This window comes from Hemiscyllium ocellatum, chromosome 14, assembly GCF_020745735.1.
Source record: "Hemiscyllium ocellatum isolate sHemOce1 chromosome 14, sHemOce1.pat.X.cur, whole genome shotgun sequence".
Classification (NCBI taxonomy): domain Eukaryota; kingdom Metazoa; phylum Chordata; class Chondrichthyes; order Orectolobiformes; family Hemiscylliidae; genus Hemiscyllium; species Hemiscyllium ocellatum.
Genome location: NC_083414.1, coordinates 52,483,857 through 52,510,957, shown reverse-complemented (window position 1 = coordinate 52,510,957; position 27,101 = coordinate 52,483,857). Strand labels below are relative to the sequence as shown.

General features: G+C 38.0%; 1 protein-coding gene across 1 annotated transcript in view; it reads left to right on the top strand.

The window, feature by feature from the left end:
• The window catches only part of LOC132822149 (contactin-4-like), a 1,303,479-nt gene that overhangs the window by 308,597 nt on the left and 967,781 nt on the right, over positions 1-27,101 (top strand). Inside the window, exon 3 of the mRNA XM_060835221.1 lies at positions 19,006-19,181. Coding sequence (XP_060691204.1) covers positions 19,006-19,181 — 176 coding nt within the window. The remainder of the gene's footprint in view (positions 1-19,005; positions 19,182-27,101) is intronic.

The window sequence follows — 27,101 nt, the reverse complement described above, 5'->3', positions numbered from 1 at the left end:
AAATATCCCTTGAAACAGATGAAAAAAAACTCAACTTGAAGCTCCACTCATAAACTTGTAACGGAGAAACAGTTTTTTTAAAATCTGAGGTAAGATTGAAATTTGGAGTGCAAAATAATCAGTGTGACAATGTGGCACAAAATGTCATTAGTTTTCATTTCAGTTCATCAGACGCGCAAACTTAAACACTGAGTCATAGTTCCGTTCTTGATAGTACATGAGTTTTAAAAATTCAGTAACCATTGACAACATGGCAACATCTCCAATGGTTCATCACTGTTTCAGCATTTCTTTTCCTGAGAATGCCTCGGGAAGCGTCGAGGAATTTTTTCTATTGGTGAGCATGTTATAAATGCAATATCCATGGGGTAGAAGGGGAGAAAGGGTAGTCAGCAACATTATTCTCAAATGCTTTTGGTTGTTGTATCAAGAGGAAATTGACAACTGAGTTCAGCTGATGCATTCCACTAAGCCAGTCAGCTGCCTACTCTGGATTTGTTGGACTTTTTTCCAGAGCTGGGAAGGGGGAGTGGAAAGGATAGAATGCAAGTTTGCTTGCAAATGGAATCCACCCTCAGGTGGTCCAAAAATCATGCCAATTCAGATTAAAGATAAATAGTGTGGATGCTGGAAATCTGAACCAAACACAGGAAATGCAGGAGAATCTCAGGTCTGCCAGCATCTGAGCGCAGAGAATCTGCATTACCATTTCAAGTCTGATATGGTTCTTTGGAGTCTAAAGTTCTGCAGTTATGAAGAAGAGTGAGATCGAGCTTGATGTTAACGTGATTCCCCTCTCCACAGATGCTGCCAGACCTGCTGAGTTCCTTCAGCATTTTCTGTTTGTTGCAGCATGATTTAGCATGCCTGAAGAGATCAAACCCTCTCACGTTCAAAATCAGAGCAAGGAGGCTGTTACTGAATTGCATTGTCCAGTGCCTCTCAAATTTCATTCTTTACATGGAACCTGGCCAGTGTAGGCAAAGTCACCACTGCATTGTACTTGTATTCTACAACCTTAGTTCAAGTAATTGCTGGTAATACCTGCCAGATCAATTTGCTATTCACATGCCAGTGCATTAACAATAACAGCCTTCATACATATTGAGTACAGTGAAATGTCCCAAGCTACTCCTTACATTTTATCAAATATAAATTGTCACACAGCTGGTAATCTTTGGATGGATGAGCAACTGTTGCGTCCAAGGTAAATTTTGAGTGACATCTTATTGGAAGAGGAAAGATAGAATGGGAGAAAGGTTAAGAAGAAAATTCCAGACTTTAGGGCCAATCCAATTGAAAGGTGCAGCATTTAGAACAGGTGATAGTTATGTTGGAAATGGATGGGTGCAGAGACCTCAAAGGTACTATGAGTTTCAATTGGTAAGGCTACCATATATAGTCACCCCAATAAGGAGCAACCTCAGATTGTGCAACACATTGAAAGGTAGGAGTAGGCCATTCAGCCCTTTTGGCCTGCTGGATAATTCTAGAATATGGCTGATCATCTTCCTCAATGCCATTGTCCCATTCTGTGTCTGTATTGGTTGATTTCTATTTTGAACTTCATCAATGACTGAGCTTCCCAGCACTCTGGAGTGAGAATTCCAAAGATTTGTTACCCACTGAATATAGAAATAATTCCTCTATCAATCCTAAAGTGTATTGCCCATATCCTAACCCTGTTTCCGAGAAGCATTTCCCTAATCTATTCCTTCTGAGGAATTTTATAAGTTTGATGAAATCATCTCTCATTCTTCAAACCTCTCGAGAAAATAAGCTGAGTCCTCAATCTCTTCTCTTAAGACAGCCCCACAATCTCTGAAATTTAGTCTAGAGGGTGACCATACACTGAATTCCCTCCATAGAACGTATGTTCTCCTTTGGATAAGGGAAGTAAAAGAGTCCGAAATTTTTCAGATTCTGCCACTGAAGTTTTAATACAATAGAAGCAAGATGTCTTTTGCTTTTACATCACTTGTGTTTCTTGGGATAAAGGTCAACATGCTATTTGCCTTTCCAATGTCCATTTTCAGTGAGTTATGTAAAGGACACCCAGGGTCATTTTGGAGATCCGATCTTCCCAACTTCTCTCCATTTCAGAAATGCACATCCAAAGAAGGTAACGTCACACATGCCCCAATCTTACCAAAGAAAGTAACCCCACAGATCCACTTTGTTTTTCATCTGGATGTTCTTACACATTTAATTAGCCTGTCTACATCATCTTCTTGGTGACTTAAAATCCCAGCTAGTTTTGCATCATCGGCAAAGTGGGAAATATTACACTTGGTCCCCACATCCAATCATTGATAGATTATGATTTGTTGAGGTTCAAGCACTAAGTTTTATCCACCACCATTACAACCTGCCTATCTGACAATTGATAACTTATTCTTACCTTTTATTTTCTGTTCTCAACCCTCAATCCACGCCAACATGTTATCTCCTATCCCATATGCTTTAATTTTGTTTCATAATCTCCTGTCCGAGACCTCAGCCTTCTGAAATTCCAAGCACAACATGTGTACGAGTTATTCCTCCCCATCCCCCCAACCATCTATTTTGCTGGTCCCATCATCAACATGTTGCAAATTGCTTCCCCTTCATAAATCCTGCTGACTCAGCTGAATCAGATCATTATTTTCTCTATGTCCAGTTATCACCTCCTTCATAATAGATTCTTGTATTTTCTCTACTACAGATATCATGTCAAAAAATCTGTTGTTCCCTATTTTTCCTCTACCTTCTTTCTAAGAGTATAAATTTGCAGCTTTCCAACCTTTAGAGACAGCTCTCAAAATTATAGACTATTGAAATATGACAACCAGTGCAAACATTATTTCAATAGCTACCTCCAATTTCAATATTCTGGAAAAAAAAGACCATTAGATCCTGTTGACTTATTGACTTTAAGTTCTATTATTTGTCCATTACTACTTTGTAAAACTAATTTCTTTCAGTTTGTCATTCTCATTGTTGGCCTAAATCTCAGTTATTTCTTGGCATTTTCTTGTATCATCCTCAGTGAAGACAGGCACACAGTAATTATTTCATTTCAATGTTAATTTCCATTGTAAATTTTCTGTTCTCTGCCTGTAATGAAATTCATTTTTTCTCAAGTAAGCTTCTCTATTTGGCATACGTGCAAGTTTTTTAAGTCAATATTTGTTTCTAGCTAGTTTGCATTCATATTTTTGTTCTCTCTATTTTTTAACTTAATCTAGCTATTTACACATACCATCTTACAGTAGATTCTCACTGACCAATCCAACTTATTAACATCTAAGTTGTTTGGGTTTCTAATACTTCAAGGTATTGCTAAGTCATGTCAATATTAAATCATGAAACATGCATTGCAAAACTTTACATTTTACCAACATTGCTCGAGCCTGGAATGGATGCAGCAAGACCATCCAAATTAACTGAAGGATGCAATTGCTGCATCTGTGATACTTTCATTTCTAAACAACTAATTAGGTTAGAAAGAACAAAAAGAATGGATAGTGTCTTTCAAGTGGAATCAAGATTGCCCCTTGCAGCTCCATGAATGAACTCGAGTGTCTCTGTTACAAATTGATTCCAAGAGTTTAACTACAGTACTATGGGGTCATGCTATGTTGTTAGTACTGGCCCAGTTGTATCTAGAATGTAGAACCTGTGCAATATGCAGGTTAATTTGTTGTACTTGCACTCCTGCACTGTTGATTCTGCACATGGAATTGGTGATTCGCTGTATGTTGGAAGCATAACATTTCCAAGTTTCATCATGACTTTCCATGCCTGAGGGTACTTGTTTATAAAAAGAATGTGTGGCAAGTATGTCTAATCTTCATCAGTATCAAATGTCGCCTGTTTCTGAAAGCAGATAATATGATTTTTTGTAAACACTTCAGATGGTGTGTTATTATTGATTTTCATGAGATTGGCAGTGAAAACTGTGTTTATAACTTTTTGTCTTGTGTCCATGGTCAAATTCTGGTTTGTCAAACACAAATTGCACATGGCTTTGGTGTGATAACAGACTTTTTTTTGTGGCTTAATTGTTCTCCTTGTGTGTTATCTGTTTTGTTTGGTACATGACTCTTTCCAGTTATATCAGCCTTTGCATGAATACACTCTACCAAGGACCTTTTCTGTCACTTGCCCTGCAGAATTGATAGAATGCATTAAGAAAGTGCTCAGTTTTCAGAGGGCCCAACACTTTGCACATCTTGATATGTTCAAGTGTTTAAATGAGTATGACAACTGCCAAATTTATATTGAGGATCTGTAAGCTTCTCCCTGAATGACATGAACACTGAATGTGGAAGTTTTTGATCTGAGTCTTAATTGTTTTCTGACATGGTCACTATATTTGGGGAATCTTTTAATCCTTTTTCTGTTTAATACTGACCAGTTGTAGACTATCATACCCAGTTGTTTAGCTGATCTTAATGGCTTGCTTAAAAAAAAACAGAGAATGCTGGCCAAATTCAGACCTAGTAACATCTATAAAGAGAGAAACAGCTAGCATTTGGCACCCAGTATGATTTCTTGAGAACGTATCAGAACAAGCATAATGGACTTGAAACAGTAACTTTGTTTCTCTCTCCACAGATGCTGCCCGACTTGTAAGATTTCTCCAGCATTTTCTTTCCATCATTTGCAATATTTTGTCTGAATGGCTTGCTTGCTTTCTTTGGACTGGCCTCTGGAATCTAGAAACCATAGTTCTGAATACTGATCAAACATTTTCGATTCTGTGAGGAAATTTGCTCTGTTTTAAATGAAAGAATTTGAAGGATATTTTGACATTACGTCCTTGACATTACTCCATTGGTTTTCAATTCAGCAAAAAGCTTGATGACTTGCTTTTCTCAAGAGACTTGAACTGATCGCTCGATAGGAATGTGTTTGCTCCCTTGTAAACTGGATATCCAACACTCTTCAAAATTGTGAGGGACAAAAACATTGAGGGTTGTCTGTTGTACTTGAGCCCAATTTAAGACTGTCAGCCATGTTTTTCACTAGTTTCCTTGTTCAATGTCACATCAGCATAATGTTTTATACCAATGTCCAGTAAGAAATTGCTCATCAGGGATTGATTCGCTCAAGAGGTTAGTTTTTTTCAAAAAACAAAAAATTCCATTGCACGTTATGAAGCAGGTGTCAAAGGAGCCAACTAATTTTTGTGTGCAGCCTCCAAACTGAAAGGGGGATTTGCAAAGTTTTCCATGCCTACCACATAGACTCCTTAAAGATGAAATCTGAAAGATAAAGTATTCACACAGTAAGATATTGCTTCTCTTCAGTAGAAACCTTGTTGGTTGTCTAATTTCCAATGGATTCCACATAGGCACTGTCACATTAACGCACAGCTCAGCCTCGACAATTGCAGATTGTTTTTCTCCACTCTGCATTTCTTCAGTTTTTTGAGGGAGTAGCCAGTCTTGATGGATAGGTCATAATCCTGAATGACTGAATCCATTTCATATCTTTTCTTGACAAATCTTTGATGATTGTGAAAAAGCACCACGCCTTGCATTACGGTGCTTCCAAGCTGGGCTTGTATTGTTTATAGACGAGAAACAAAAACTTCATTTAAATTAGAAGCAAAATTCTCCACAGAAACAGATATGATGTTAGTCAACAGAACTATACCAGGGCTTGGTCCTATCTTCAGGGATTTCTCAGCCACGTGCTCCATAGTTTTCACATACTCAAACCTCTGTGCCAAAACAGATGTTGGAATAATATTTCTTGCAAGAAATTTAATTTTTAAGGGACCACATGAGAAGTTCCAGCTGATGAATGAATGCCCTGTAGACAGCTACAGCATCAATGCTCTCAGCAGCTGTTAAGTCTATTCCCAACCTGCTTTTCCTCATTGCCTGCTGTCACCACCTTTTACTTTTCTCCATTAGTGCTCATTGCTTCATCAAGTGCTCTTTCTTGACACTTTCCTCACTGTTCTAGTAATGGTTTCTGTTAAAGTGCTATCAGGGTCTTAATAGGTTCTTTTGTACAAGTGCTGCTTCCTACAGTACCCCAATGTCAAGAGATTGTATGAATATAGCAGCATGTTTTTTCCCCTTTTATAAATATTCTTGTTACAGGTGAACCTTTAACCCTTCAGCTAGCATCTTTGTCAACCAGTGTTTACTTAGGAGTCAATAATGCATAAATTTGGCTTGGTGAACTGTCTCACTTCAACACCATAGAACTCCTGTTAGGATCGACGCAACCTTCTGTTCGATTTTAAATGAACCAAGTTTTGCCATAGCTGTAACTTAATTGTTTATTTATCTAGTGATGTTTTAGAACTATTGAAATGAACTGGAATAACAATTAGATGTGAGGGTTACAGACAGTTCAGGTTTAAGACTACAGTTCTGTACTGATGTCAAAATGAATGTTAAGATTATAATAAATTGAAATGAATTTAGATTTTGGCTTGTTAACTAGCTGACAAGTTTACAGTATCTATTTATGAATGGAATAGCTTAATGTATATCTGCTTGTTAGTAATGTTTCTTTTTTACAGTCACACTTATGAGTTGGCGTGAGTGAATTGGTTGTCTTCCTCTGTGGGAAGATTTTAAGTCAATGATGAATATGATGAATGTGGAATATTGTACTCCTGCATTCTGTGATACCGGGTAAATTTCCCTTCTGCAACATTAACCAATAAAAGAGTAACGGTGTATGTGGTAGTCAAGGGCCTCTTGTTGACAACAGAGCTTGGTGCTTTCTCGACAAATTTACTGAAGATAATCACAGAGGGAAGTCTTTGCTCCCCTGGACTTGCTGCAGTATGCGCTTCATTGTTGAAATTATATAAGCTGTGGCATAATTAAAACAGTTGAGGCAGAAATATTTCTTTGCGAAAGTATGCCATTTTAATAAACAAACTCTTTCGTTGACAAAGTCCAACTTGAAATTAAAGATTTAAAAAAAGATATGAACTAAAATCAAGTTCATTGTCAAAAGTGTAGCCAATCAAGATGAAGATGACTACTGCAAAAATAAAAACTATTTTAGAACAAATTTAAACAAGACGGGAGCAGAGTATTATTAGAATGTCACTCAGAGTATGTTTCTTATTAGAAATTTGAGGCGTCTATTCCACTGTTGAAGTCTACTTTTGACAGACAATGTTACCCCTCTGTCTCCAGAAGAAAGTCTTCATTATATGATTGTTTACTTAAAGAAATGCTGTAGAGGACAATGCAAGCAATGTATGTATTAGGGTAATGAGTGACTTACAGTCATATTCATTGCTAGCTTTTCCGAGGAGTAGAATGACAAATGCTCTGGACAAAATTCCTCGAATCATTCAGAAGCATGATTTGTTTTAATAAAATGCTCATGGAGGATTAACATCAAGTCTTAATACTGTTTGTCAGGAGACATTTAAAAAGGCTTCAGTAGTATAGCTGAGAATTTAAAATTATTTTTCTGCTGTTTGAATTTATTTGAAAGGGTAATATCATGATATTTAATAATATATAAATGAAATAATTGATAGTCACTATGTAACACCCTTTCATATGAATGTCATTAATGCAATTAGGCCTCATGAGCTGCCATAATTAAAACAAATTATCCTACTCTTTGATTAAAAAAAGGAACTAAATGGCATACATGTGCTAGAAAGGGCAAACGGGTAGATAGGTTTCAAAATTAGTTCAATGAATTTAATCATAATTTCTGCAGGCGAGTTATTTTAGGAGTACCTTTAAATTAATTCAAAACAAATTGTGGAGTATGAAGCCTTAATTTAGCATGAATTGGCACTAATTGGACAATCCTACTTCATGAAGCTAAAAGAATGGTTTGTATGGGAAAATCGAATGTCATGTGGGCACAGGTGATGGTTTTCTCAAAATAAGGTTAATGGATGTTATTGGTGCAGCTTTTTTATGACACTACCGTATATCTATGTGGATCTTCTGATACAAAATATATGCAATTACCATAGAGTTTCTGTGCATCACCTTGATGAATTTAAATGTGTAAAAAACTGATTATCACATACAAGTAATGGAGTCTCCTCATAAATTATAACAAAATTTACCCAGCAGCTAAACATAGAATGAAACAAGTTCAGAGGACAAACTCCGTTATCATTCGCTCCTGCTGGATACTTGCAAGAAGAATTTAAGATTAATTGAATGCCTAACTGTCTCTTCTCAGCCATGTATTTTCTTTGTTTCCCTGCAAAAGACACAGTGGTCCACATTCAAGTGGTGATGCATTCTGTGCTCCAACGACACTGTGTGAATATTATTTTTTTCCAACTCACCTCTCTTGATCTTGGCCAATAAAAAATAAAGTTGATGAGGTTAAATCAGAGTTCCTAACTCGAGAGAAATCATTACTGTTGGATAAGATAATGGTTCTGAAAGAGTTAATGTTGAAGCTGCATTAAACTATGCCCATTCTGAAGACATTACATAATCTTGGGGTGGAGGAGCAGCACCAGATTTCAGTGGAAACATGTGGTACCTCTGGTTCTGTGTAGTCTTTGCAATTCCATCCACCGAGTCAATGTAACCTGTATCTATTGTTTTTATTCAATAAACTACATCTTGTAACTCAGACAAATGTTTCTTCTCATGAGAATTCAATGGTCTATCCTCTCCCAGTCTGAATTCAATAGGCCCTGAGAGAACATTCTTTCATGTTTTCATTCACCATTCTCTCATGTTTTCATTCATCGTTTGGTTGTGTGTATATTACAGTGCCTCACCAGGAGCTGTCTAATCTGATCTTGACAGAAAGGCAGAGGGATGTCAAGGTAAAAGGTTTTTGGTTTAGAAAGGCATTATGTGCTAGTGCAGTCTTGATGGGCTGAAGGGTCTGTTTCTCTGCTGTAAGGTTTTTTATTCTTCATTAAATTTTTATTTTGAGGAGTAGAAAGGAGAACTGGAAGCAGCATTCCATCTCAACTGCAAGTACCACACAATGATCAGCTGTGGGAATTGTATCATAAATACTTAAAGATAACAAACAATGGGGAAAAAAAGACCCAAAGGGGAAAAAAAAAGTTAGTGGTCGAAAGAAAAGGGAATTTACCACTTTAAGAACACTTCTGATTTAAGGATATTCAGACACTTACCAGCAGCTACTGTTTGAATAGAGACACAGTCAGCTTAACACATGGAAACAGCAGTATGGTCAAAGCAGTACTCCAGAAGAAAATCTTTACCTCAGAGCTCCGAGCATGATATGAAAAACAGGAAAATAAAGGTGTGGGCTGGGAGGAGTATAAAAAAGAATGAAACTTACTGGAAAGTTATAGGTTCCTTACAGATTCTGAAGAGCAGTTCAGAGCTCCATGACTGAAATTAGAAATTACAATGAGCAAGGGGACGAAACTTGAAAGTAATGGAAAGAAAAATATATAATTGAAAATAACAAAGTATTCTTCCAAACAGGTAGGTTCATAAAGGTTGTTCATTTATACTATGGTCATAGTATCAGTAAACTCTCAAAGATTTTAAGCAGAGTCCTTAAGAGAAGACGATAGTTAGAAGATTTTAAAGATCATGATAAGATTAGAATATTCATGATTGAAACTAAGATTTTTGGAAGGAAAGTTTATTCAGACTGCAACCACAAATGTTTATTTAAACAGTTATAGTTGCGATGTGTCTCGTGTATTAGATGATGAAAGGTGATCAAGCAACTGCATTACCCGGAAAATGGAGGGAAATGCTCCATCTCAGCTGCAGAGGCTGAGAAATCCTCACCTTTATCTGCATGATGTGAGAAACAAAAATTGTAATTTAAAAAAAAATCCCCAGTAAGCAGTACAGAGAAATGGTACACACTTTTTTAAAAAATGGAGCTTAAAAGAAGTAAAAGTGTTTTGCCCGCTTGCCTGCATTGCTCAGACCTTTGAGTACAGGAGTTGGGACATTATGCTGAGGATGTACAGGACATTGGTGAGGCCTCTTCTGGAGTATTGTGTCCAGTCCTAGTCTCCCTGTTATAGGAAGGATATTATTATCTTGGAGAGGGTTCAGGAAAGTTTTATCTGGATGTTTCCAGTTATAAGGAGAGCTGGTTAGGCTGGGACCTTTTCTACTGGTGTGGAGGAGGTTGACAAGTGACTTCACGGAGGTTTATAAATCATGGGGAACATAGATAAGATGAATGCAGGCATCTTCTCCCTAGGATGGGAGATTTCAAGACAAGGGGGCATATTTTTAAGGCGAGAGGAAAAAGATTTCAAAAAGACATGAGGGACAGTTTTTTTTATGCAGAGTGTGGTTTATTTGTGGGATGAACTTTCAGAGGAAGTGGTGATGTGGGACAGTCACAATGTTGAAATGATGTTTAGACAAGTAGATGAATATGAAAGGTTTGAAGGAATATGGGCTAAGTGGAAGCAGTTGGAACTCATTTAATTTGGGATTATGATTGGTGTGGTCTGGTTAAATCAAAAGATCTGTTTCCATACTGTATGGCTCTATGACTGTATGAGTCACTAAAACACTTCCTATTGGAAGGATGTTGTGAAACTTTGAAGGGTTCACTTGTAAAGGATTTACAAGGATATTGCCAGGGTTGGAGAATTTGAGCTACAAGGAGAGGTTAAGTAGGCCGGGGCTGTGTTCCCTAGAGCGTCGGAGGCTGAGGGGTGATAAAAGAACTTGATAAAATCATGAAGGGCATGGATAGGATAAGTAGACAAGGTCTTTCCCTGGGGTGGGGGAGTCCATAACTGGAGGGTATAGGTTCAGGGTGAGAGGGGGAAGATATAAAAGAGACCTAAGGGGCAATGTTTTCATATAGAGGGTGGTACATGTATGGAGGCTGGTACAATTACAGCATTTAAAAGGCGTCTGGATGGGTATATGAATAGGAAGTGTTTGGAGGGAGATGGGCCGGGTGCTGGCAAGTGGGATTAGGTTATGTTGGGATATCTGGTTGGCATGGAAGGGTTGGACTGAAGGGTCTGTTTCCATGCTATACATCTCTATGTTATCATATAGAAAATGCTGTGTAGATAAAGCTTTATTGGAAGAATATCTTAAAGCATAGCTATTAATAGAGTTTGATGTTTTGCAGACAGCAACAAGTTTGAACAACAGTTCAACGTTTAAACCCAGTGTCACAGAAAAGTTGAAGAAACTTTAAGGCAAGAGAAAAAAACATTGAATTTGCAACATCATAAGCTTTAAGACCAAGATTTCTTCAGTGCAGAATCATTTAGGGGAACAGAAGCTTTAAAATGCTACAGATTTTAAACTTTGAAAAAAAAAGAAAAGTTTACATTTGGAGGAAAATTAATATTTCCATTAATATTTAGTGAGAGATGACCCAGACAACATGCAAATGGTAAACTTGGAGAAATCAATTCTTAAGATACAAATCTATTTCAAAATCAAACAGTAAATCTCAAGGTGAAAAACTAAATGCACTCTGATATACAATAGGTTGTAAAGTTAAGAAGACAACAAAACCTCTGGAGAAGTTCGGATAGCTTTTAATAATTAATTCAATCTTTGAGCAAATAAAATATTGGAAGAGGCCAGATTTAACAGAAGAGTTCAATTTCCATGTGAATCTATAGATAATTTCATAAGTGTACTCTATGAATTAGTGGAAAACTGTAGCTATGGCACTTTGAGAGCAAAATTTGTAACAAACAAAGTATAGCTTGAATTAGTGATGGGTCTGTCAGATTTCTTTAAATCAAAGAACGGGTTGAATTTGGAGAAGACTGTTGAAATTGTGCTGAAAGAAGAAACCAGAAGACTCGCAGACAAATCCTGAGAGATGGAGAACAACTTTGTTGTAGGAAACAATCAAAAGTTCTCTGTTACTTCACCTGTAAACATTCTGCTGATAGAACATAGAACATTCCAGCACATTACAGGCCATTGAAGTTGTGCCGACCTGTGAAACTAGTCTGAAGCCCATCTAACTTACATTATTCTATAATCATCCATATGTTTATCCAATGAACATTTAAATGCCCTTAAAGTTGGTGCATCTACCACTGTTGCAGGCAGGGCATTCCATGCCCTTAGTACTCCAAGTAAAGAACCTACCTCTGGCATCTGTCCTATAACTATCACTCCACATTTGAAGCTATTTCCTCTCGTGCTAGCCATCGCAATCTGAGGTGAAAGGTTCTCACTGTTTACCCTATCTAATCTTCTGATCACCTTGTATGTGTCTATTAAGTCATCTCTTAAACTTCTTCTCTTTAACAAAAACAGCCTCAAATCCCTCAGCCTTTCCTCATAAGACCTTCCCTCTATACTAGGCAACATCCTGGTAAATCTCCTCTGCACCCTTTCCAAAGCTTCCACATCCTCCCTATAATATGGCAACCAGAACTATATGCAATACTCAAAGTTGAGCTGCACCAAAGGCTTGTACAGCTGCAACATGACCACATGGTTCCAAAACTCAATCCCACCTACCAATAAAACCTATCACACCTTAAGCTTTCTTAACAACTGTATCAACCTGGATGTCAACTTTCAGGGATCTATGCACATAGATCTCTCTGTGCATCCACACTACCAAGAATCTTACTGGGCTAGTGTACTTTGTATTCCTGTTACTTCTTCCAAAGTGAATCACTTCACACTTTTCTGCATTAAACTCCATTTGCCACCTCTCAGCCCAGCTCTGCAGCTTATCCATGTCCCTCTGTAACCTGCAACATCCTTCTACACTGTCCACAACTCCACCAACTTTCGTGTATTACACAAATTTCCGAATCCATCCTTCTACACCCTCCTCCAGGTGATTAATAAAAATGACAAACAGTAGTGGCACCAAAACAAGTCCTTGCAGTATACCACTAGTAACTGTACTCCATGATGAACATTTCCGATCAACCACCACCCTCTGTCTTCTTTCAGCTAGCCAACTTCTGATACAAATTGCTAAATCACCTTCAGTCCCACGCCTCTATATTTTTTGCAATAGCCTACCATGGGGAACCTTATCAAATGCTTTACTGAAATCCATATACATCACATTTACCCTCATCTCCCTGTTTGGTCACCTTCTCAAAGAACTCACTAAGGTTTGTGAGGCACGACCTACCCTTCACAGAACCGTGTTGACTATCCCAAATCAAATTATTCCTTTCTAGATTTTTATAAATCTTAGCTCTTATCTTTTCCAATACTTTACCCATAACCAAAGTAAGGCTCACAGGTCTATAATTACTAGGGTTGTCTGTACTCCCATTCTTGAACAAGGGGACAACATTTGCTATCAGTCTTCAGGCACTATTCCTGTACACAATGACGGCATAACAATCAAAGCTAAAGGTTCTGCAATCTCCTCCTTGGCTTGCCAGAATAAATCCCATCTGGTCCAGGGGACTTATCTATTTTCACACTTTCCAGAATTGCAAACACCTCCTTCTTATGAACCCCAATACCGTCTAGTCTAATACCCTGCACCTCAGTTTTCTCCTTGACAACATTGTCTTTTTCCTGTGAATATTGATGAAAAATATTTATTTAGCGCCTCTCCTATCTCTTCAGACTCCACGCACAACTTCCCACTATTGCCCTTGAATGGCCCTAATCTTACTCTGGTCCTTCTTTTTATTCCTGGCATACCTGTAGGAAGCTTTTGGGTTTTCCTTGATTCCATCTACCAAAAACTTCCCATGTCTCGTCCTGGCTCTTCTTAGCTCTCTCTTCAGGTCTTTCCTGGCAAATGTTTGTCTCTCAAGTGCCCTAACTGAGCTTTCATGCCTCATTTTTGCATAAGCCTCCTTCTTACTTTTGACAAGGGATTCAAATTCTTCAGTAAATGATGGTTCGCTCACTCAACCACTTCCTTCCTGCCTGACAGGTACATGCTTATCCAGGTCACACAGTAGCTGTACCTTGAACAAGCTCCACATTTCAGTTATGCAATTATGCCCATCCCCTGCAGTTTCCTTCCCCATTCTGTGCCTCCTACACCTTGCCTAATTGCCTCCCCTTCCCCCCCCCCCCGCCGTAACTCTTGCCCTGCGGAATGTACCTATCCCATTCCACTGCTAAAGTAAACGTAACCAAACTGTGGTCACTATCACCAAAGTGCTCGCCTACCTCCAAATCTACCATCTGGCCTGGGTTCATTACCCAGTAATGTAGCTTTGCCTTTTGTTGGCCTATCTACATACTGGTGAGACTGTGTTGCTGGAAAAGCACAGCAGGTCAGGAAGCATCCGAGCAGCAGAACAATCGATGTTTCAGGCCAGAGCCCTTCATCAGGAAGGCTCTGGTCTGAAATGTCGATTCTCCTGCTCCTTGGATGCCACCTGATCTGCTGTGCTTTTCCAGCAACACACTTTCAACTCAGATCTCCAGCATCTGCAGACCTCACTTTCTCCTATGTATATACTGTGTCAGGAGACCCTCCTGCACACATTGGACAAAAAAAAATGACCCTTCTAAACAGTGCAAATCTAGCAGATATAAAGTGTCCATATCATCATTGTGGAACAACAGAGGCACAGACAATGGTCGGCTATGACAAGAGTTAAAAAAAGTATGCAGAATTGGCAAGTTATACTTCTCACTTTTCAGCATGCTTGCTTGTCTTCAACATGAACATCCTTGCAGTCACAATATGATTTCAGTTAGTGCCATGAGAAAACTGCATCAGAAACAAACACTGGCGGTCAAGGTGCAACAAGTAGAAGACTTCATTGTTCTGTTCGATAAAACTGAAAAAGAGCCAAGAATCTCTTGAGATTACCAATGTTGGAATAAGTAAATATTTTCATGCTCTCTGCCAGAAAGAAGTCACAGACATTGCAAGAGTTGTAGAAATATTTTCTATTCCCAACATCACTGAAGAAACTTTTAAATGCTAAAAAACAGCAAGGTTTATCAGAAGAAGCAAATACTGAGCAAAGAAATGAGAAATACAGCACACTGCGATGTCAATGGGAGAGTACTTTGAAGTAAAGCCAATTTTGAGAGTATTAGGCAGGAACTTTTAAAAGTTGATTGGTGGTGGCTATTTATAGGTGAAGGGATGGTTGGAAATTGGGAGGCCTTCAAAAATGAGATAACAAGAGTTCAGAGACAGTATGTTCTTTTCAGTGCGTAGGGAAAGGGTGGTAGGTGAAGGTAAAGCTGGATGATGAGAAATTAAGACTCTGGTCAAGAATAGGGAAGCATATGGGAGGTACAGATAGTTGGGGTGGAGTAAATTCTGAGAGGCGTATGATGACATAAAGAGTATGTTCCAGAGGTAAATGAGGAGGACAGAAGGGGAATATGAGAGAGCATTAACAAATAAAGTTAAGAGAATGCAAAGAGATTCTTCAAATTCTTTAAGGGCAAAAGTGTAACGAGAGACAGTAGAAGGCCCTTAAAAATCAGTGAGCCTGTCTATGTGTGGAACCACAGGAGTTCACTGGGATACTAAATTAAAACTTTGCATCAACATTTCCTGTGGAGAAAGACATGGAAGCTAAAGAACTTGGGGAAATAAATTGTGATGTCTTGAAAAGTATCCCTATTACAGAAGAGGAGGTACTGAATATCTTAAAATGCATAAAGATAAAAAAAATTCCTGAGACCTGATCAGGTATATCCTAGAAAGATACAAAGGGTAAAAGTCTCAAGATTATCTGCATCAGTACAGAGTGAACGAACAGCTGTACAACGATGCATGACTTTTGACAAGCATTAGGAGGACAAACTAAATAGGATTACTGAGATATGTAATTTCACCAAATCTTTAACAACATTGTAAGTTGTGGCATTATTTAAGAAAGGCAGTGAGGAAAAGCCAGGGAACTATAGACCAGTGAGTGTGAGATCAGTGGTGGGTATGTTGTTGAGAGGTTATTGAGCAACAGGATGTATATTATTTGGAAAGGCAAGGAGCGATTAGGGAGAGTCAACATGGCTTTGTGCTTGGGAAGTCATGCCTCACGAACTTCATCGAGCTTTTTTAAGAAGCGAGTTAATGATTTAGGAGTTATTTATTGATTGTGACATATATCTAGAAAGATACGGTGAAAAGTATTTTGTCGCCACAATCCGGCATGACTTGGAACGACAATAAGAATAAAAAGGAATTACATAAACAGAGTTAATTTTCTATGCAAGGGGTCTGCAAGCACAGCTCCAGAGCTCTTGTAAAATGTCCCAGGCTTCAAGGAGTCTCTGTGCTTCATGCCTAGCACAGGAGGAGCCAACAACCCACTGAGTGCAAGTTTCAGGCCTACTCCAGCCAGGAGTCCTCATAGCAGGCTTTGTCACTGCAGCAGACAAAGACCTGCCTTGTAAGGCAGGGCAGTAAATGTTGTTGATATGAACTTCAGCAAGGTGTTCAGCAGGGTGCCATGTGGTAGATTGGTTAGCAAGGTTAGATCACAAGGAATCCAGGAAGAGCTGGGACTGCAGGATCCTCTGGTGGAGGAATTATTTGCAGAAGTTCAGCATCCAGGTCAACAATCTTCGACCAATTGGCACACCAAACCCTCATGTCTGAAGAAAACATGTTTTTGAGGAATTCTACATATCTTCCAGGCTGCCTGAATTTGTGAAGTCAGCAAACGGAGAAGAGAGATGGTTAAATAAATGTATATATGGTTAAACATTTGCAAGTGTAAATGCTGACAATGGGGAATAATATTTGATGAAATATAGTGCGAGATATTGGTTCTGAATGAAGCTGCACTAAGCCCCACCCAATCTGATGATGTCATAGACTGAGAGTGGAGAAGAAACAGGCCAGCACATGGTTTGAATGAGGAAAAGTATGTCATTTCTGCCTCCTGATAGGCGCAAATTCAAACTGGAACCAATCAATGTAATTTATGCCTATTTCTATCATTCAATAAGTTGCATCCTGTATACTACCTCACATTTATGTGATTTAGAATGGTCTATTCTTCACCACTGCTATTTATATCAATCATTCATGGGGGAATCTAGAACTAGTGGGTACAGGTTTAGGGTGAGAGAGGTAAAACATAAAAGGGACCTAAAGGGCAACTTTTTCACAGGGTTGTGTGTGTATGGAATGAGCTGCCAGAAGAAGTAGTGGAGGCTGGTACAATTACAACAAGTAAAAAGGCATCTGGATGGGTTTATGAATAAGAAGGGTTTAGAGGGATATGGGCTAAGACCTGGCAAATGGGACTAAGCTAGACGAGGATATCTGACCGGCATGAATGAGTTGGATCGAAGGGACTGTTTCTGTGCCGTACAACTCCATGACTCTGGTTCAAGTCTCACCTGCTCCAGCGGTGTGTAATTACATCTCTGAACTTGATTGGAAGTATTCACTATACCAGATCTCTCCTTAAAACAGCAGCTTACCATTTCTGGCAGTATCTTTGTGAAACTTTAAACCTCTCTTAATGATTCAACTACATATTTCCTTGAATTTGAACGTTGCTGACAAGATGGACATGGTGTTGACATTTCTTGCCTTGCACTGATCTAGTCAGATCTTAAAAGTACTACATTTCAAATTCCACAACAATTCACACTAAAGAGGAAAATGAAGAGCTGATTGGTTAGAAATGTTAATTCTGACAAAGTTCAGAGGACATTGCCATAGAGAAAGCAAGAGGGAAGTATTTGCTCCTCAATTTCACAGATGTTTAATAAAAGCTGGAAGGTGTAAAGGTGCTTATTGCAGAGGGCAATGAATGTCTGAAGTGAATGTATGTTGCTTCTAGATTGTTTTGCTTTTCTCAGTTTATTGTTCAAGAATTATTTTGCTTTATTAAAGTCACAGAATCCTGTGGTTTTATTATTTGAATGAAGTACTTGATCGTTCAAACTTCACGACCTTTGAACAAAAAGTTACTGCTACCTAACGAGATCAAACCATAAATTTACCTTGTCCAGGATCATTATGCATGTATTGCAAATTAAATCTGGAATAAACTGTATTACGTGTGGAATAAAGGATGTGTACTATCAGAGAATAGTAACTGGTCGAGTTGAATGGCTCAGTCCACCGGGTAATTTCCTCAAGCAGTAGTTGAAGTATGGACTTAGGACGAACTACCATTGTACTAAATTAGGATCAGAAAATATTAGCTTGCTTTATAATGGTGTAAATGAATATAACAACCATACGAAGGGCAGTTTGCACAAGACTTCTTGGCAATCCAAAAGTAGCGACCTCAGCAACTTTGGAGATGTTGCCAACTTAAATTCATTTGTGTTTTGGAATATACTACTTGTATTCCAAATGCAAAATTACAAAATAAGCTATGAAATGTTAACTTCCTGACTTTCAGTTTTGTACCATGGAGGGATCTAAAATTCAACTATGTTAGTAGGATGGTGTTTTAACTGCTTGTTAAGAATTGAATGAGCCAAAGTTATTTTGTTGGAGGTTTCCTCCTGTGTGTGTGATATGTTTGTTTGGAAAATGGTTTGCTAGCTATGAAAATAAAATTGAACAATACCAACTTAATATGCACCAATACAAGTTGCTAATTGCAACGTGTGGCACATATTTTCATACATTTGAGAAAATTATTACAAAAAGAAACAAGCAGGGAAGATTTGTGTTTCTCATACCTTTGAGTCAAGGAACTGGCAGGAGCTAATTGATTGTTTGGAGGTAGCGAATGTAACATGACCAGAAGTCAGGAAGTTTTTGAATTTGTTGGCATTGATTCAATCTTGTGCTTGGAAGGGATTGTTCAACAGAACATCTCGCTTGTGCCAAATAATGTGCAATTGAAAAACACTTGACTTTTATTTTTGTTGCAGGATTCACTTTGAAAGCTAATCATCAGTGACTATAAAGCAGACTCAATGTTAAGTTAAGCAGTTGGAGTGAGAACTCAAAAATAAAACAGGAAATAAACCTTTCTTTCCAAATTGAATGCATTAGTTTTACATTAAGTAATTTAACTTTTCCTCCCTTCTGCAGTTAACTGTCTTTCCTTAACAATGTTCAAAAGTACTATTATTCTTTTATGTGTATCCAAGTATTGAAATACATTGAGATTTGTGGCAACACAATTCAAATATTTCTGATTTTTTTTTGTCATAGATGGCAAAGAAATGGCACAGACATTGACTTCAGCCTCAGTTATCACTACAGTTTGATTGGTGGCACCCTCGTTATCAATAACCCAGTTAGAACCCAGGATTATGGAACCTACCAATGCTTCGCAACAAATTTGTTTGGCACAATTGTGAGCAAAGCAGCCAAGCTTGAATTTGCATGTAAGTTGCAATGAGCAATTTTCAAAATTAATCTTGCATTTTTTAATGAAAAGTTTTGGCGTTATTTTTCCATGTTTGCAACATTACATAGGAATCTTGACTGCCTATCAGCGTGTATTGGAAAATTATAGCATCATTCACTTTCAATGTTCTGTCTAATGACACCTTTGATGTTGTAGTATGTGTCAAGGGTGAACAAGAAGCTTAAATACATTATGTATTCTTCTGAAATCATTTCCAGCTGAAACACAGGAGATGTTTCATATTAGATATCTTGCCCTAATCTGTAAGAAGATATTATTTTACATATTGAAAGCCCCATCTTCTGCACTTGTCAATGAGCTAATTTCCTGAGGATCTAGTTAGATTCAATAAACAGTTGTCTTTGGGTTAAAAAGCCAGCATAAGGATTTTGGGAAGCAATTCTTGCTGTATTTCTGTTTGCTGATGAAACTATAACACCTATTGCCTAAAGGTCAGTATTTTAGTGTACTTGTAAATGCTGTAATTCACTTTTCAAAAGAAAGAGAAAGGCTTTGAGTTCTGCACTTTTGCATACTTATATCTTGGACACACCTGCACTCATAAATGTGTTTCCTCTTATTCAGAGGCTGTGTACATTTTTGGCCTGCTTTGTTCAGGATGTTCCACATTAATAAAAAAAATGGACAAAATGTGAAATGATAAACATTGATAAATTTGGCAAAATCATTTCTCAAGCTCTATTAATGTAAAGGGCAAGCATACATTTAAGGTTCTGAATACTGCTACAATTAAATGTCCATGGGGCATTGGAAAACAAGGGGAGAATTTCTTCTAATGCCTGCATGTTAGCAATAATGTTTGTATTAATACATTTCAAAGAAAGCCATCAAACATTTTCAAAGGTTTTAGGATGTACAGTTATGGGTTAACCTTGGCCTGAGTGGAATTTATGAAAACATCGAAAGATAGTTGGAATTTTGAATTCTTGAAACAGTTATGAACATTTTTATTAATGAGCAGATTTAACATGGTCAAGAGTTTCAGTGATATCAGCAATGTACTGGATTGTTAAAATGCATTAAGATATTACTAAATTTACTAATATTGCTGAAAGCTGTTAAAATACTGGTACAATTTGAATTTAAAATCATCAATCAAAAATAAATGAGAAAGTAGTAGAATGGAGATAAGCTTTTTTTTAAGAAAGGACTTTTTAACATTATGATGTTTTTTATTTGTCCTTCATGTTCCCAATCTTCTTCTGCCCTGTGAAGCAGTCAGAGTGCTTCCTGAGAAGGGAACTGAATACAAAGTGACATAACTGTTTTATCAAAACTTGTCTGGAAGGGTAAACTGATGACAATATAATCTCCACCCACCCAGAGAAAAGAATTGTTCCTGAGAAAAACTAAGCAGTTTGGTGGTTGTTGAATAATGTGTGTTTATGCTTGAGTCTGATGTCTCACAAGAGACAATCATGTACTTCATACAGAGTGTAATTAAATAAAATATTTCTGATTGTCAGCATTGACCCTATCTTCTGATGTAAGCTTCATGTGAGCATCCTTCCCTTTCAGATATCAGTAACTAAGACTTGGTGAATCTATTCAAGACATCTCAGATATTTCCATAGAGCATAGCTACCCATGATGGTAACTGTGGTAGACATCACCTCTAATTGGTCTGATAATTGTTTTGGAAAAGCCTCTTCTTCCTTGTTAGTTGACCTTTAACCGAATGCACAAACAGCCATCAGCTGGTCCAGGAACGCCAACCTGAGTGCATCTTCAAGTGGTCACAATATCAATAAATTTCTAAGCCACTATATTCTAGATCCCATTTATGTTTAGCTTCCAGAAACAAACTTAAAAAATCAGATTTTGTTTTTCCACAAATGAACCAGGAGGATTGATTTTATTCTAAATCCTCCTTGTTCTTTTCTGTAAAAACAATATCTGATTTTTGAAGGTTGTTTCTGGAAGCTAAACATAAATGGGATCTAGAATACAGTGGCTTAGAAATTCATTGATAATGTGACTACTTGAAGATGCACTCAGGTTGGCGGTTCCTGGACCAGCTGATGGTCAACTAACATTCCGAAACACGAGATTTAGAATAAAATCAATCAGGAAATATTCAGTTTAACAAAAATATTCTTCCAATCAAATTGTACTCTAAAGCTGCATTTCAATTGGATAATGCGGATAGATTGCATTCGCGCTGTAGATAGGTGGTTTCAGTAAAGTGGTCTTTAAACAAAGATTAAATTGTGAGGTAAAGTGTTCGAAAACTGAAAGAATTTGAAATTTTCTTGGTTAAGTTTGACTTTCTGACTATTTTTCACTCTTCTGCTACATTTGAATTCATGACATTTTTTTAATTCAGTAGAAGTTTGTCTTTGTGAGATTTCAATTATAATGAAGTCTTAAAGTGTAGGATGGAAAGAGATGTTAACAGTTTTGTAATTGTTTCCTATCAATTGATTATTGGATAAATTCTGTGTTTTTTTCTGCTGACTGCCTTTAACATTAATTTGATTGATTTAAAGTCAAGCTGTTCTTTGATGGACCCTCATTTAGGGCTTTTGCCTGAAACGTCGATTCTCCTGCTCCTCAGATGCTGCCTGACTGGCTGTGCTTTTCCAGCACCACACTATCAACCCTCAGTTATTACATATGATTTAAAATATTTCTGAGCACAACTTGTTTAAAGTTTATGACACGTCTGAGAGCATTCTGGAGAAATGGTTTTCTCAAAGTGGTATTGTGCACATGGTACAATAGATATAATTACTGAACTAAAGAATATGCTTAAATGTATTTTAAGGTTATTTTATAATTGAAGAAAATTGCATCTGTCGACTTCTGCAAATGTTATAATCATGATTGCTTGAAATTTGACTGATGACACTGCACAGTCAATTGACCTCAGCATAATACAGATCTTTGAGCATCCACTACCCTATGGGATGTTTGGGTATATTCAAAAAAACAACTGATACATTTTTGGATACCAAAGGAATTAAGGGTAGTACAGGAAGTGAAATTAAGGCAGAGAAAAGTCATAATTATATTGAGTGGTAGAAAACATGAAAGAGACAAATTGCCTACACCTTTTCTGGTTGCTTTTGCTCTTATGTCTTTCTGGTAGAATAGTTTTTAAGATACTTCTTAACATCAACGTGGTTTTGTTTGCAATATGGTCAGCATTGGTGAAGTGATGTTTATTGTTGAGTGGGTGTTGCTGGAAAAGCACAGCAGGTCAGGCAGCATCCGAGGAGCAGGTAAATCGACATTTCGGGCTGGCGCCCTTCATCAGGCCTTTCCTGATGAAGGACTCTGGGCTGAAGCATTGATTTTCCTGCTCCTCAGATGCTGCCTGACCTGCTGTGCTTTTCCAGCAACATACTCTCAACTCTGATCTCCAGCATCTACGGACCTCATTGTCTCCGAAGTGATGTTTATTACTTATCCATTGTTCTGAGGTCATGAAGAGTCAGACACAGAGTGAAGTATTCTGCAGTCTGGACTTTGATGTTTGCTTTCCACTGGTCAGCCATTAGTTATTGCATTATTTAGCTTAGTAATGTTGTAATTTTCTATGCTGCAATGATATTCTGGTATTTCTGTGTTGTTAGTTCAGTACCAGAAGCACAAGGCTGTTGTACATTACAATTTTTCCACAGTGTAGAGAGATTCATCCCTAAGTGATTGGCTTGTCTATTGAAATGCGCCAAGCATTTAGTCATTGCTACTGATTGTACGTTGCATGATTGGACTCTAGGAAATTGTACTTTCTCACCAATCCACCACCAAAGAAAACATATCTACTGTGAAGTTCTAAAAGGTGCTTTGTTGGTCTGGCTCCAACACAAAAGATGTATATATGTTTTGAACATATCACCACAATGACACAGCTTATTCAAAAGGCTGAGAGCAGTTATCAAACATTGACATACTATTGAAGTATACTGTTAAATCTCTGAACAGAAGGCCATTGGGATGAAAATTATTTCAATCTATTTTTCACCTTACACAAGGAAAGGTTTGTCTCTCAGATTTTCCTGAATATGGTCCCTGATCTATTGCTCTATTCTGGGGCGACACAGTGGCTCAGTGGTTAACACTGCTGCTTCACAGCACCAGGGTCCCAGGTTTGACTTCAGCCTTGGGTGACTGTCTGTGTGGAGTTTGCACATTCTCCTCGTGTCTGTGTGGGTTTGCTCCAGTTTCCTCCCACAGGCCAGGTGAATTGTCCATGCTAAATTGCCCATAGTGCAATTAGTCAGAGGAAAATGAGTCGGGTGAGTGACTCTTCAGAGGGTTGGTGTGGACTGGTTGGGCGCAAGGGCCTGCTTCCACACTGTAGGGAATCTAGTCTATTCCTAAATATTCATCTTTTCATATGGGTACCATCTTTAGGAATACACTCAGTAATCTGGGTCTCTGCAGAAAAGTTGCTTGGAGCTCAACTATTATGATGTTATCTGGTGGAAAGATCTCTTTTTGGACTTTTTTTACTTTAGCACATGCAGAAATAGACAACTGCTCAAGAGTTTTGTTTTTCAGAATGGCAAGGACACAAACTGAATAGTCATGGACAGCTGCTTCAGCTGGTCTGAAAATAGTTCAGTTCTGAAACTGTCACAAGTCTTCTGGTATGTGTCTGAATAGGAATGGAAAGTAAATTGCTTTGAGAACAGTCTGCTTCATGTCGCTAATGTTGATTGCACTATTCAGGCAATTTATTGCTGGAAACAGCTGTAACATTTTAGCACCTTGGGAATAGACTGAACTCCTGTTCCACTCTCTCACAATCTGACACAGTGAGATCACCCTTTAAAAAGATTGAATGTTTTTTGAAGGGCCCTGGGCACGGAGAGTGCAGTTGTGGTGGCACCAAGGAGATTGTTCCTCTTGCTTTTCATGGGCTCTGCTGCACTGTCACTTTGTGGCTTTATTCCTTCAATCCTGTGATCCTGGTTAAACCTCATGACAATTTCTCTGTGTTCTTAAGTATGTTTGAAGTTGTAAAGTCCAAAATTTATGATTCTAAATTATGACTATCTTGCACTGAAGAAATGAAGAAAAAAATTGACCAAGTCCTTTCTCTAAAATTGGGAATTACAATGCTTATAAGTTCCAGCATGATCCCATTGAGATGAGCAGTTAGTTTACTTCATGCTGTCTCCTCAATTAAATAATTCTAATGTGTTGACTAACTGGGAACACATTGTCTGGCTGAAGACTCAACTGATACACGTCCATGTATACCTTCCAAAAGCAGCTTGTCCATCTTTAAGGGAAGCTGCACTCTTTGTTTGGGAGCCTTTTTGTACAGAGCATTCGTGGCACTTTACAGAGCTGGTCTCTTTGTACAGACTGTCTATTAAAGATTTGGTTGCAAGTGAAAAAACAGAAAATAGAGCAAGAGAGAGTTTTTCCAATGTGGTGCTGGAGGCATTTCCACAGGAGTTAAAAGAATGGTAGACTGCCATGTTCTTACATCAGAAGGCCCTGTTCCCTGAGTCAAACCCTAAGAAGAGAATTAAACCAGGTCAATTTCCTGAATTGGCACTCATACCAGAAGAAGGCCAATGACATTTCATAGATGTTTAAGATCAATGAGTATCTCTTGATGTAATGTTTCCGACTTAGTGCACCAGCAATCTTGTATGCTGCTCAGTGCATCACCCTATTACATACCCATTCGCAATGTCAAGAAATCAGCATTTTGGACAACACTCAGTGACTGCTGCTTGACCTCTCCCATTACAATGCTACCTTCTTAACCCATCTCTTGGTGCTTTTGTGTACCACCAGCTGTTCAGCTACTGTGGACACATCACTCAATCATACCACAGCAAACTCACTGATATTCTCCCTCTTTTGAAAGGGATTCTCTGATAAGATGGAGCTATCATGAATTAGGACAGGTATGACTACATCAATTGAGCTTTCCAGAGGAGATTGTATTATGGAGCTGGAGTGAATGAGGCTGCCATATCTGTGTTCCGATAGCATACAGGATGACATGTTTCTGATTTCATCCCCCTTCTTAACTTCCCATTTGCACTTTTCCTGCTTTCTGGCATAGCGTACAAACTGCAGATAATACAATCATGGATTTCCTGCTTTTCACCCCATCTCCCTTTCCCTCAATCTAACTGTTCTCTTGCTGCTTCATATCCTCAAAACTGCCACTTGGCCAGTCATTGAAGCCTTACAATAAAGAGTGACAGCTACTTTTGGCCTCACTCAGATAAAGAGGGAGATGCAATTACATGAATGGTGATGTACTGACAGCTCAGTAAGACAATTACGTGTCACCATCAAGGGACATTGAGGAGTCAAGCTCCTTGACATGAGCCTTCATGCAGAGTTTGGAATACATCTGTTGAAGGGTAGAAATGGTGGTCAGCTCAAGGACAGCATTTTTTGATTCAATTATAATGGAACTTCTAAGATTGATGTCTCAACCTCTATTTCAAAAAGATGGAAGCCACCAAACATGTGAATGTTGCACTGGAAGCTCCAAGTGAAATCACAAGTTTGTTGTGGTGCAAACCAGCCATGTACAATGCGTCACACCAAGAGAGTTAGCAGTGCTTACTTCTTGTCTAGGCCTCTCTTAGAATAGCAATATTCAGGCACCACCCTCTGCTCGTACCTTTACTGTTGCCTCAGTCTGAAGCAGCGCCTAAAAAGCCCAGATCTGGTAAAAGATACACTGCAAGGCCATCAATGGTCAGTTTCCTGCAAGTTAGCAGTCTTCCATCAGTTTTACAAGGTAACTATAACAAACAAATCCACTCAAAGACAGGCTCTAAACAAATGCACAAAGTGAGCAGTTCAGTTTTGATGTATGATTGAAAGGGGTTTAGTTAAAATTGTTCCCATAAGTTTCTATCTCCTGCGAGTAAAATGGAGTCCATCCTTTGTTTCCCAGTTCTATTCTAAATATAAAGAAAGAAAAGATTTTACCAGGTATTCTGCAGAACCTCTGAAATAGTGCCAGTAATATCACTGGACAGTTTGTCTGAATGTTAGAATTAGTTTTGAAATTGGAGGTAATTATCGGTTACTTTGTCATTCTCTTTGTGTGTTTTGGGAAAATGGGATCTGAAATGAGGCTGGTAAGTGAAATTTGTAAACTTCCTTGACAGGTTTTAGTCCTGTTTATTTTGTGTAGCATTGTAATGTTGGATTGTGGAAAAATAAAATTGCTGCTGTGTTTCAGGCATGAATCAAACCATCAATAGTTCTATTTGAACAATGCGGGCAACTCTTTGTACAAGCCATGAAGTTTGAAATGCTATTGACTTATGTGAGACATTATTGTGTGTTATTTCTTTAAGCTTATTATTCAAATTGGGAGATTGCATCAAAACTACATTGAATTTACATTGAATAAAATTTGAAATTATTGACAATGAAGACTTCCAAAATATTCATTTATGCATATTAGTTAAGAGTGCAGCTTTGTAATTGACGTCAAACTCCATTAAGCTATTTAATTTTCATGTCTTTATCACTTTCCACCTTGCACTCCACTTACAATAAATATGATTTTCTTTACCTGTAGCACTTTCAATTAAGAACCAGATAGAAAATCAACTATCACTGTATTTAATTCAAATTGATTTTTATTCCTGCTGAAATAACAGAAAATGATTAGAGTACGAAGCAACTGTGGAGAGAAAACAAAGATTAAGGATGCAAGGATTGTTATTGTAATTGACACAGGTTCAGCCCATCAACTCGAGTCAATTTGAAATCCCCATCGCATCCAGAGAGTTGGGATTAGGTCCTGATTATGTTGACTGGTCAGTGTCAGGCTTTTCCTAAGGTTCAGAATCCTGAAGACAGAAATCCCGTCCCTGACAGCTGTCGATCAATCGAAAGCCAGAAACTCTCTGTTACAGTGAGTATGACT